The 11,272-nt window shown below is 41.5% G+C and overlaps 1 protein-coding gene across 1 annotated transcript; it reads right to left on the bottom strand.

Moving 5' to 3' along the window:
- Positions 1–1,875: 1,875 nt before the first annotated feature.
- LOC308316300 (microtubule-associated protein RP/EB family member 1-like) lies at positions 1,876–10,556 on the bottom strand. The gene is made up of 6 exons (XM_080764827.1): positions 10,405–10,556; positions 7,757–7,902; positions 5,976–6,156; positions 4,039–4,133; positions 2,514–2,669; positions 1,876–1,957 (listed from the first exon to the last, which is right to left on the bottom strand). The coding sequence occupies exons 1-6, from the start codon at positions 10,538–10,540 to the stop codon at positions 1,907–1,909; spliced, it is 765 nt and encodes a 254-aa protein (XP_080620953.1). The 5' UTR covers positions 10,541–10,556; the 3' UTR covers positions 1,876–1,906.
- Positions 10,557–11,272: the final 716 nt, after the last annotated feature.

The following is an 11,272-nucleotide window of genomic DNA, read 5'->3' as shown; positions in this document are numbered from 1 at the left end:
CCTCTTTTCCCGTGAATGTGACGTAGGTCACACAACAGTCATTCAAAGTGAGCAGAAGACTCGATGCAGTCAGAGGACATTAATTTATCTGGTTTTTACACTGACACACTGGCCCCACCTATAGCTAAATCATTAGAGCATGCCCTGGGCTACATCTGTGCCAAATGTGGTGCTTCTAAGACTGATTACCGCAAAAATATGACTAAAGTCTCGGACTATATCATCTGAAATAGTGTCCATATAGCCTTAGTCATTAAAGCTAATTATGCCGATTAGGAAAATTGCTCGACATAATTATGCAAGTTAGCATCCGGCAGTTTCTACATGCCGGGGCCCCATACTAAACATTAGGGGTTCATTCAGGTATTCATTAGAACAGGGGTTCATTCAGGTATTCATTGGAACAGGGGTTCATTCAGGTATTCATTGGAACAGGGGTTCATTCAGGTATTCATTAGAACAGGGGTTCATTCAGGTATTCATTAGAACGGGTTCATTCAGGTATTCATTAGAACCGTTCAGGTATTCATTAGAACAGGGGTTCATTCAGGTATTCATTAGAACAGGGGTTCATTCAGGTATTCATCAGAACAGGGGTTCATTCATGTATTCATTAGAACAGGGGTTCATTCAGGTATTCATTAGAACAGGGGTTCATTCAGGTATTCATTAGAACAGGGGTTCATTCAGGTATTCATTAGAACAGGGGTTCATTCAGGTATTCATCAGAACAGGGGTTCATTCATGTATTCATTAGAACAGGGGTTCATTCAGGTATTCTTTAGAACAGGGGTTCATTCAGGTATTCATTAGAACAGGGGTTCATTCAGGTATTCATTAGAACAGGGGTTCATTCAGGTATTCATTAGAACAGGGGTTCATTCAGGTATTCATTAGAACAGGGGTTCATTCAGGTATTCATTAGAACAGGGGTTCATTCAGGTATTCATTGGAACAGGGGTTCATTCAGGTATTCATTAGAACAGGGGTTCATTCAGGTATTCATTAGAACAGGGGTTCATTCAGGTATTCATTAGAACAGGAGTTCGTTCAGGTATTCATTAGAACTGGGGTTCATTCAGGTATTCATTGGAACAGGGGTTCATTCAGGTATTCATTAGAACAGGGGTTCATTCAGGTATTCATTAGAACCGTTCAGGTATTCATTAGAACAGGGGTTCATTCAGGTATTCATTAGAACCGTTCAGATATTCATTAGAACAGGGGTTCATTCAGGTATTCATTAGAACCGTTCAGGTATTCATTAGAACAGGGGTTCATTCAGGTATTCATTAGAACCGTTCAGGTATTCATTAGAACAGGGGTTCATTCAGGTATTCATTAGAACCCTGCACAAACAGGGTTGTTTTCCTTCCACACCGAATGGCTTTACTGAAGATTAGATTTTTATCCACAATGTAGATTGGCCATTTTCAAATGGCAAACTATGCCTGAAGGAGGTCAGTAGACCGAAAGCTTGCTATATAAATACATTGATAGTGTGCAGATCTGAGTGTGCTGAGCTTCTCATGTTTTTTCAATGGCAAACTATAAAAATGGTAATAGTATAATAATATATTAGTAATAACTTCTGCAAAGTAACTAATATCCAAAGTTACCAAATAATTGCAACAGATTAAAAGACCAATATGTGACTCTTGAGATGTAGTGGAGTAGAAGTATAAAGTATAAAATGGAGAACACTCGTAAAGTAAAAGTAGCCCATCTCAAAATTGCTAAATAGTTAGTGTATTATTTTTAAAGTACCTACTTTAGGTACAGTACCCGAGTTGAATGTATACCACACTCACACAAACCACTATGAAGACATGAGCTGCGAAATACATAATTTTTAATTCATTTTATTTATTTATTGTGATTCTGCCATGTGCCAATTCAGATATTGTCAGAATTCTTCTGGCTCCTCCTCTGCAGTTTCCGGAGTAATGAACCCTTCCTGTGAAGAAACAATTATTCACGTTCTGTTTTTACGGTTTAGCAACATGTAAACCACCGAGTCTCAAATTGGGGCTCTGGGCGGATTCTGGCCACACACACACACACACACATAGACCACACACCCCTATAGTAAATGTTTTCAAATAGTAGAGTAAAGGTACAATATTCGCCTCCGAGATGTAGTGTAGTAAAACTATGTATTGTACTCTTGTAAATGGTGCATTTATATAGCGCCTTTATCCAAGGCGCTTTACATATAGATTGTGTTCACCCATTCACACACTTGCTGGCAGCGGAAACCATGCAAGGCACCAACCAGCACATCAGGAGCAATTAGGGGGTTCAGCGTCTTGCTCAAGGACACTTCGACACTAACTCTGGGGGGGGCCCGGTTTCGAACTGGCAACCTTGTGGTTACCATCCAGCCACTCTACCCCATTATAGCCACCGCCGCCCACCGTCTTTGTAAAGTCCAAAGACCTGAAAATTGCACTCGGGTTACTCGTCTTACACCACTGCTCCTTACATCGTGTTAGATATAGCGCTATACGTACCTCAGTGGCGTACAGGATGTCTTTAATCTTCTGCAGGGTGGGGTCTGCCTCCGTTTCCTGCGGCTCCTCACAGATCATCTCGATGCTCCTCAGCTTCCCAAAGTAGAAGTCTCTCTCCTGGGTGGAGTTGGCCAGCACTGACCGCAAGGATTCCCTCTGGACACAAGAGGACACGTTGAGTTTGCAGATCGCGTCTTGTCGTCGGCAACAACCACAACCACCTGTTGTTTTGGACCCCCAAATTGATATATTTGACTCCCGTCTGAAGATGTTGCATGTCAGGGAGCACTGAGAAAACTGTTGCGCCTTTCTTCGTCCTCTACTAGGAGCAGTGGTCTCAAAAACAGAGGAAAACGTGACAGAAAAAGACCCGCTCACTGTATAAAAAAAATGAATTAAGGAAAACTCCTTAGACAGAGACTTAAAGGGATAGTTAAGATTCTTTTTACTCAAGTTGTATGAAATACTTGCCATTAATATAGTGGTTGCAACTGTATTAATTGATTGCCAGAGTCCTGTGGCGGGAGTTCTGCTCTGGTTTTGGTGAAATATCAGGTAGTTCCGGTCATTTTGTGGGGTGGGGGGGTACTGGGGGCCACGCAGTAAAAGTAAATTAATCCACAAAACTAACGTAATTTGTATTGTTGACCTATTTCTAAAAGATTAGTGCAACTTTCGTTCTTTTTTACCCCTCTATCACACAGAAATATGTTTTTTGTGTCCATATCACAACGCCCAAAAACAATGTTCCATGTGATGGAGTGGTCAAAGTTGAACTAAAGTCGCGGTAATATTTTAGAAATAGGTCAACAATACAAATTACGTTCGTTTTGTGGATTAATTTACTTTTACTGAGTGGCCCCAGTGCCCCCCACAAAATGACCGGAACTACTAAATAATGCAACCACTATATTAATGGCAAGTATTTCACACAACTTAAGTTCAAAAAATCTGAACTATCCCTTTAAGAAAAAGAGTATATGTTCTTGTATCACGCTCATAAAGTGCTCTGTGCTCAAAGTGCAATTAAAAGTATTAAACGTTTCGGTTCCAAGACCTTCGCCAGTGCCAGAGATTATTCTCAAAACATTTCAAAACAAAAAATAGCAGATGTGTACAGCATGAAGTGAGTCGCTGTGAGCTTGTAGATCTATTTTTGAATAGCCAACGTATAAAAAGGTACAGACGACACAGGGTTGATTTACAGTAGGACTTTACATGCGAAAACAAAGGCAAAATGTGGTGTGGGCATTCTTTGTTTTCTTTGCATCTTTCAGCTCTTCCAATGTACACACACAGTTACACAAACGTACACACCGTTAGGCGGAAGCATTTCAAACTGAGCCTCCAGCACCACATGCACAAACATGAATACAATGACTAGTCTATATCATGAAAAAGCAAACATATCTATGCACATTGGAATTCATTTAAGAAGACATTTTGACCAGCTTGGTCAATACATGGATGATAAAATGAGTTTGAATTCCAGCGAGCAGATGAAAACATGCCATCAATGACTCACCAACTCCTTCAGGTCTGTGTTGTCGTCTTGGCTCGGTGCCGTGGATGGAGAATTGCGTCCCGGGCGGTTGGTTTGTGGGGTAGACTTTCTAGGTGCTGGATTTGAAGACAGAACGTTAATAAATACAACGTGCATTCGCTGGTTTATGCTCCACTACGTTTACACAGCATTGCATTTCCTCACGTCCATCATGTCAAGTGCCATTTTTAACATCATGTCTTTTGTCTAAATATCGTTGGGATGCCGAACCGAAGGAACCGGATCCGACATTGAGGAACCGATTTGAATATGTGGCTCTCAAACCTTTTAATTTCAATGACCACCATGACGAACCGTTACAGACCTGCAAGGGTAAATTTGGAAACCCCCTCCTCAAGTGACCCAGAGGGTCCCTGGACCTCACTTTGACGAGAACATTTGTGCAAATAATATTGTATGCACGATTGAATGTGTTCATCAAAATATAATGAATAATTAGGGACCATTAAGGAATAGGACCATTATGAGGGAATAGGATCCGGAACCATTGGTTCTGGTGACTGACAAAGTCATTTTTAATACACAAAGGGGCTGTGTTTTTTTTCCCAATTACTTTTTAATTTATTTGATTCTTTCCAAACAAATTAAAAATTATAATCTTCCCTTTTGGGGGTCCCTGACAGTGTTTTCAGGAGGGGGTCCGCGGCCAAATACATCAAGTCGGGGGTCCTTGACATGAAACGGTTTGAGAACCACTGCCCTGACCCCACCCAGCATGAACGAACACCAATCACCACTGCACAAGTGAACCCCAAACCCCAGCATGCATTGCAAACCAGTCGCCACAGTACCAATGGAAGCCGATGGTCTGCCAGGGGCGTTGCCAACAATCCCTGTAGCCAAAAACAAACATTTTGAACCCGCTGAATCAGTCTGCAGGATATAGGCTACCACTATACAACAATGTAAAGCCTGATTTAAAACCTGATGACGCAGGATCAGAATACCATTGTATTGTCACCGTGTGCATGCAAGCATTCACAGGCGTAATTTCAGAAAGAAGGGGCTGGCAAGACATGGCTTACTTACCACTTAAGCCCCATTTCTAAAAAAAAACAGCAAAGATAGTTGGATCTACAGTACCAGCGACGCATTGAGAGCTAGTAGATCGACCATTTTTTGTCATTGTTTGGGGGCGAAAAGAGACGACGTTTGAAAATAAAACGCTTACCAAGTATCTAAACAAAGAATATGTTCAGTATGGGGCTCTATGGTCGGACTATTGGGTAGTCGGATGAATCCAACACAACGCTACTGTCATGGTTTGGCCCTCTGCCTGTTTATTCCCCCCCTTTCTGTATCTCTCCCTCGGCCCAGTTGTGTCTGTCTTTCCACTTCGGCCACTCCCACTTCCCATTGCAGCCCTCAGTCCTATAGTTACACACCTGGTTACACTCTCATCAGCCCAGCCAATTACAAACCTGTGAACTCTGCTACAATCAACCCACCTATAATTACTGGACTCCTTGCACAAACTAACTGTCAGAACATAATTCCTTGTCCGGTGCTTCATGTCGTTGTCCCCTGCTCGACCTTGATGTTTTGGGTTTGTCTTTTTGTATTTACTGAAGAGTTTGCATTCATGGACTTCCTCGTGGCTACTTTATGCTTCTGAAAGGTTTTTCTTATTGGACTCATTGGTTTATTGCTTTGCTACTGCTACTTATTTTGTAAGCTTGACTTTTTGTTTAATAATAAAGCAGTTATTTTGAACATCCCTCTGCATTTGGGTTCAGTCAATTCTGCCACCGTGACAGCTACAATGATAGACAAGTCTGGGGGGGGTCCCTGCTTCATCCATCTCAGCTAAGAGGTCCTTGGCCTGAAAACTATTTGAAGTCCCCCTTTGCCATAAATGATAACTTGGTAAAAAAACTAAAAAAATGGTTCATCCTGACCTGCCGACGTGGCCTTCTGGGGAGGTTTGGCAGCGAGAGCAGCCAGTTGGACGGACGCGGCTTCTTCGGGGTTGTTCTCACGGTCCTCGTGGTCGTTGGCGTCGAAGAACTTCTTGAACCACTGGACAAACTCAAAGTTGTCCTGGAACTTCCCCTTGACCAGCTTCTCCACCGGGACACCCTGAAACATGTATGAAATAGGACAACGAAGCGCTTCGCTGAAACGGTAACATAATAATAATCAATTGGACGGGAATCATTTTGTAATATATATCAAATTTGAAAAGAAGACCTTCACAATACAGAGAATATCATTGCCGTCGGTGGAAAAGCCTTGCATGTCCAAAATGTAAAGTAAATGTTCAAATGGGTCCAGTGTAGTTATTTAGTCAAAAGGGATTTACTGCATTTCATTTCAAATTTTATTCCAAAATAATTAATGAAAAGAAAAAAGATATAATAAAAATCATGGCTCCCTCATGTATTAGTAGATGATGGATGGAGCCCGCACACCATATTATTAGGTACAAAATACTTCTGATCATTTGATCTTCATCAGGTCTTTAGCCCAGCACCCAGCCTGTCTTTGGCCCGCAGGATGATATTTATTTAGCATTAGAACTGGCCCTCTGGTATATTGCAGGGACCACCATAATACTACAAGTCCTAGCTGCTTTGTGAGGATCATAGAACAGGAAACTGAGCTTATAATAATAATGCATTTTCAGTTTTAAATGCATTAACTTTTTTTTAGCTATTTGCCTGGGACGTCCTCCTGACTGCGGTGCGTTGAAAACACAGTCCGGCCCTTGACCTCTACCAATTTATTTATTTCGGCCCACCGTGTATTTGAGTTTGACATCCCTGTATTAGGACAATAGTCACTATAGAACCAAGGACGGGTGTTTGATGAATCTATCATGGTTTGAAGTTACAATGGGCTTGTACTGTAGGAAGGGGGCGCGTCTGAAAATGAATATCAAATATCCAAATACTGAATCAAGCAACTTAAAATACCGGAAAAGTAAAATACCCCTTTAACCCATTCTGACCGGGCACCCGTTTTGGTGTTAGCATCATGTTATGCTTTAGCTATTGAAAAATAGCAGATCTACAAGCTCATATCGCGCCACCGAGTGGCGCGATACGAGCTTGTAGGTCTGCTATTTTTGAAAAATTCGAAGAACGACTTGACATTTTTAGAATCTGATCTCAGGTCAGAATGGGGTTAATCAGACCAGTGTGTGTCCCGTGGAAACCTGGTATGAATCTGATCTCAGGTCAGAATGGGTTAATATGTTTCATTCTAAAACAAAGCCTATACAGATGGGACTATACTTTCACGCAAAACAAACCGTAATCCAAAATAGCAAAAACTACAAACTCTAAAATGCATTGCATCTTGACATGTTGTTGTGAGGATTGTGCTATACACCAATTAACCCATTCTGACCTGAGATCAGATTCATACCAGGTTTCCACGGGACACACACTGGTCTGATTAACCCCATTCTGACCTGAGATCAGATTCTAAAAATGTCAGTCGTTCTTCGAATTTTTCAAAAATAGCAGACCTACAAGCTCGTATCGCGCCACTCGGTGGCGCGATACGAGCTTGTAGATCTGCTATTTTTCAATAGCTAAAGCATAACATGATGCCGACACCAAAATGGGTGCCAGGTCAGAATGGGTTAAGAAATAGGGGGAATTATATTTTCAGACAGAAAGACATTTGAAATACAAAGTTTCTGCCCAACAGTGAACGTTATGCCAGTACTTACCCGGTCAACGCCCAACTTCTTGAAACTGTTTTGTACAAGTTTCCAATGCTGGAGGTACTCATGCTCTAGCTTGGCTTGCAATTTGACTTTTTTCAGCGGTAGACATCCAGGGAAGAGCATGTCCATGATCACACAATATGCTACACCTGTTAGCAACACACACACACACATCATGTATTTTAGTTATCAACATATACAGTAACTACAGGCCACAGACCCCCTCCCCCCCCCCGGGTTCCATTTGTGTATTTTCTGAGTAAATCTGTTTACTCAACGTGTGATTAACAGGTCTATTCTGATCTGAATGTAGTGATTTTGACAGCCTGTTTGAACTTTGTCTGAATTTAGTGATTTTGACAGCCTGTTTGAACTTTGACTGAATTTAGTGATTTTGACAGCCTGTTTGAACTTTGTCTGAATGTAGTGATTTTGACAGCCTGTTTGAACTTTGTCTGAATGTAGTGATTTTGACAGCCTGTTTGAACTTTGACTGAATGTAGTGATTTTGACAGCCTGTTTGAACTTTGTCTGAATGTAGTGATTTTGACAGCCTGTTTGAACTTTGTCTGAATGTAGTGATTTTGGACAGCCTGTTTGAACTTTGTCTGAATTTAGTGATTTTGACAGCCTGTTTGAACTTTGTCTGAATGTAGTGATTTTGACAGCCTGTTTGAACTTTGTCTGAATGTAGTGATTTTGACAGCCTGTTTGAACTTTGACTGAATTTAGTGATTTTGACAGCCTGTTTGAACTTTGTCTGAATTTAGTGATTTTGACAGCCTGTTTGAACTTTGTCTGAATTTAGTGATTTTGACAGCCTGTTTGAACTTTGTCTGAATGTAGTGATTTTGACAGCCTGTTTGAACTTTGTCTGAATGTAGTGATTTTGACAGCATGTTTGAACTTTGTCTGAATGTAGTGATTTTGACAGCCTGTTTGAACTTTGTCTGAATGTAGTGATTTTGACAGCCTGTTTGAACTTTGTCTGAATGTAGTGATTTTGACAGCCTGTTTGAACTTTGTCTGAATGTAGTGATTTTGACAGCCCGTTTGAACTTTGACTCATGCCTGAGGAAGGTCTGTCTACATGACCTAAGTGTTGCTCCTACAGTGGAGGAGCTTAGAGAGATATAAGCCAATTTGTCTAAAAGCGCCAGAATTTGCACAGATGTACCATGGGTACGCTCTAGGGCGTCCATGCCGGCGACCTTCGAGGTTGCTGCAGCGGCCAAATCCATATGGCCACCATTAACAACCTATACAAGGCAAATTGTTCACATTTTCATTATGCACCGAGTGCCGCACTACAAGCTTGTAGATCTGCCATTTTTGAAAAATCGTTAAAATGCGGCACAAATCTTTGAATACATGTTTTCACAATGAACGTTTTAACTCATATACCTTTGCTTCTGGGCGGTCCCTGAAACTACATATTTTCATATGGGGGTCTGCGGCCAAATTCAGATAGATCTGGGGGTCCTTGATATGAAAAAAGGTTGAGCGCCGCGGACATAGAAACATAGGGATTTAAGAAGCCTTTTTTTATTTTTTATCGGCCTCAAGGTCTAAATGGGTTAAGTAGCATGACATGACGTGTCAAACGAGGGGGTTTTTCATGATTCTGAATCCTTTCCATAGCCACTTGCCCACATGTGATGCCCTCATCATCATTTTGTAATGCCGTTTTAGCCCAAGGAATGTTTTTTGTGCAAAACTAATGCTTGGAACGGATTCAGAATCATGAAAGTCCCCTAGTTTGACACGTCGCATGCTACTTGAACGACATTTAGACATTTTTTGCCTTGTTAAATGGTGGCCAAACTTGCCATATATGGATTTGGTCGCTGTGGCTCCCCCTAGCGAAAACATTAGATCATGGCCTGGGCTACATCTGTGAAAGAATTTGGCGCTTTTAGACGAATTAGCGCTAAATATCCCTAAGCTCCTCCACTATAAATTACTAGCGTGGAAGTGGCAGTGTGTACGTGTGGGCAGAGGTGGACAGTAACTGAGTAAATGTACTTAAGTACGTTACTATATCCACCTCTGCGTGCGGGTATATCTTTTATTGTTGATGTTCTCTACAGTTGTGTTGCCTACGACATTTAAAAGCAGTTTTAAATGTCAGTCTTTACTATAACCTAATGACATTTTTTTTGTCAGCTGCCACAGTAGAATCACAACTTCCCACTTTACAAACTATTGCCGTTGCTGCCTGCGTTACACTTCCCCTCTCCGAGTCTTACATTCACACATTAGAACCAGGAAAGCATACGTGTCATTTTAGATATTCAATTATTTTGCAAATCTTTCACATTTTTACTAAAATCTTTGCTACTGGGGGTCCCTGGACAAAATATTTGGAGATGGGGGGGGTCTGCGGTAGCCTGGCTCCAGCCCTGAATCGCTACCATTAAAATAATATGTCCTGGATGAAGTGTCAGGCTAGGTCTGCAGTCAAATACATCATTTTGGATGAGCACCAATGATATAGCCTGCTGTAGAAACATACGTTTTCAGGTCTATAATAGGTTAATACCGGTATAGGTTAACAGGAAAAAGAGCTCTATAGTCTAGTGGACATGTCGACAAGAGGAGAAAAAAAAAATGTTACCGTCGATGTCAAACACCATTGCAATCCTATATACCTGAACACAGCTGCTCTATCTTGGAGTAGCGCACACTTGTCGATTGTAGACACCTGTTGATCCATGCCAGCATGTCATGGCGACTCAGGTTGTCGGTGGTCACCGAGGTGGAATGGACGTTGACCGCTGCCATCATCAGAGCTATACAGCAGCAGGAGGAAAAGCCTGCAATCTGGTGGCAAAAGAACAGCATGATGATGAAACGATTCTGTTCCGCTTTATTTCAGGAAACCTCACAGTGAGTGGTGACACTATAGTGTGTACAGGCACGCATGGCACAGCAGCAGCAAGACGACGTTTGCAGTGCTGTAAAGTAAACGTAAAAGTACATTTACTCAAACTGTGTACTTACTACTTGGGCAGAGGAATGTTCTTTTATTTGCTTGAGTATTTCCAATGTAATACTTTTTACTTCCAATCCACTATACATCTCAGAGGCAAATATTGTATAGCCTACTTTTATGACACTCAATTATTTGGGGAAAAAAGGGGGAAAAAAAGAAATTATATATATATCTGATCTCTCAATGTGAAAGTTCTGGCAGAAAACATGTATATTCAAATATCTCCACTTTTCCATGTGCTGCACACGGACGGCATACTCTCCTGGCGAGGGGCCCGGAATGAAGCACATTAATGTCATCACAATCGGCAGGTGGTGTGATTAATTACCCACCAGCATCATTCGAAATGCACCAGCTGTCCTTCCCTGGTTTGTAATGATGTCTGTGGTGATAATAGGAGTTTCGTTAAATTCAGTCCATCGGTCATTCCGGGCCCCTCACCCGGACAGAATGTTGTCCGTGTGATGAAGCCCATGGAAAAGTGGAGATAGTTGACTAAATACACGTTTTCTGACCAGAACTTT

Source organism: Protomyctophum bolini (assembly GCF_963924005.1).
Source record: "Protomyctophum bolini genome assembly, chromosome: 5".
Lineage (NCBI taxonomy): Eukaryota > Metazoa > Chordata > Actinopteri > Myctophiformes > Myctophidae > Protomyctophum > Protomyctophum bolini.
The sequence above is the reverse complement of the archived record's forward strand: the minus strand, read 5'-3'. Positions and strand labels throughout refer to the sequence as shown.

Excerpts from the sequence above, each read along its gene's own strand:
- LOC308316300 (XM_080764827.1), bottom strand. The coding sequence starts at position 10,540 with ATGATGGCAGCGGTCAACGTCCATTCCACCTCGGTGACCACCGACAAC. Across the intron at positions 6,157-7,756 it reads AGAAGTTGGGCGTTGACCGG|GGTGTCCCGGTGGAGAAGCT; the intron begins GTAAGTACTGGC and ends TACATGTTTCAG. Across the intron at positions 1,958-2,513 it reads ACATCCTGTACGCCACTGAG|GAAGGGTTCATTACTCCGGA; the intron begins GTACGTATAGCG and ends GTTTCTTCACAG.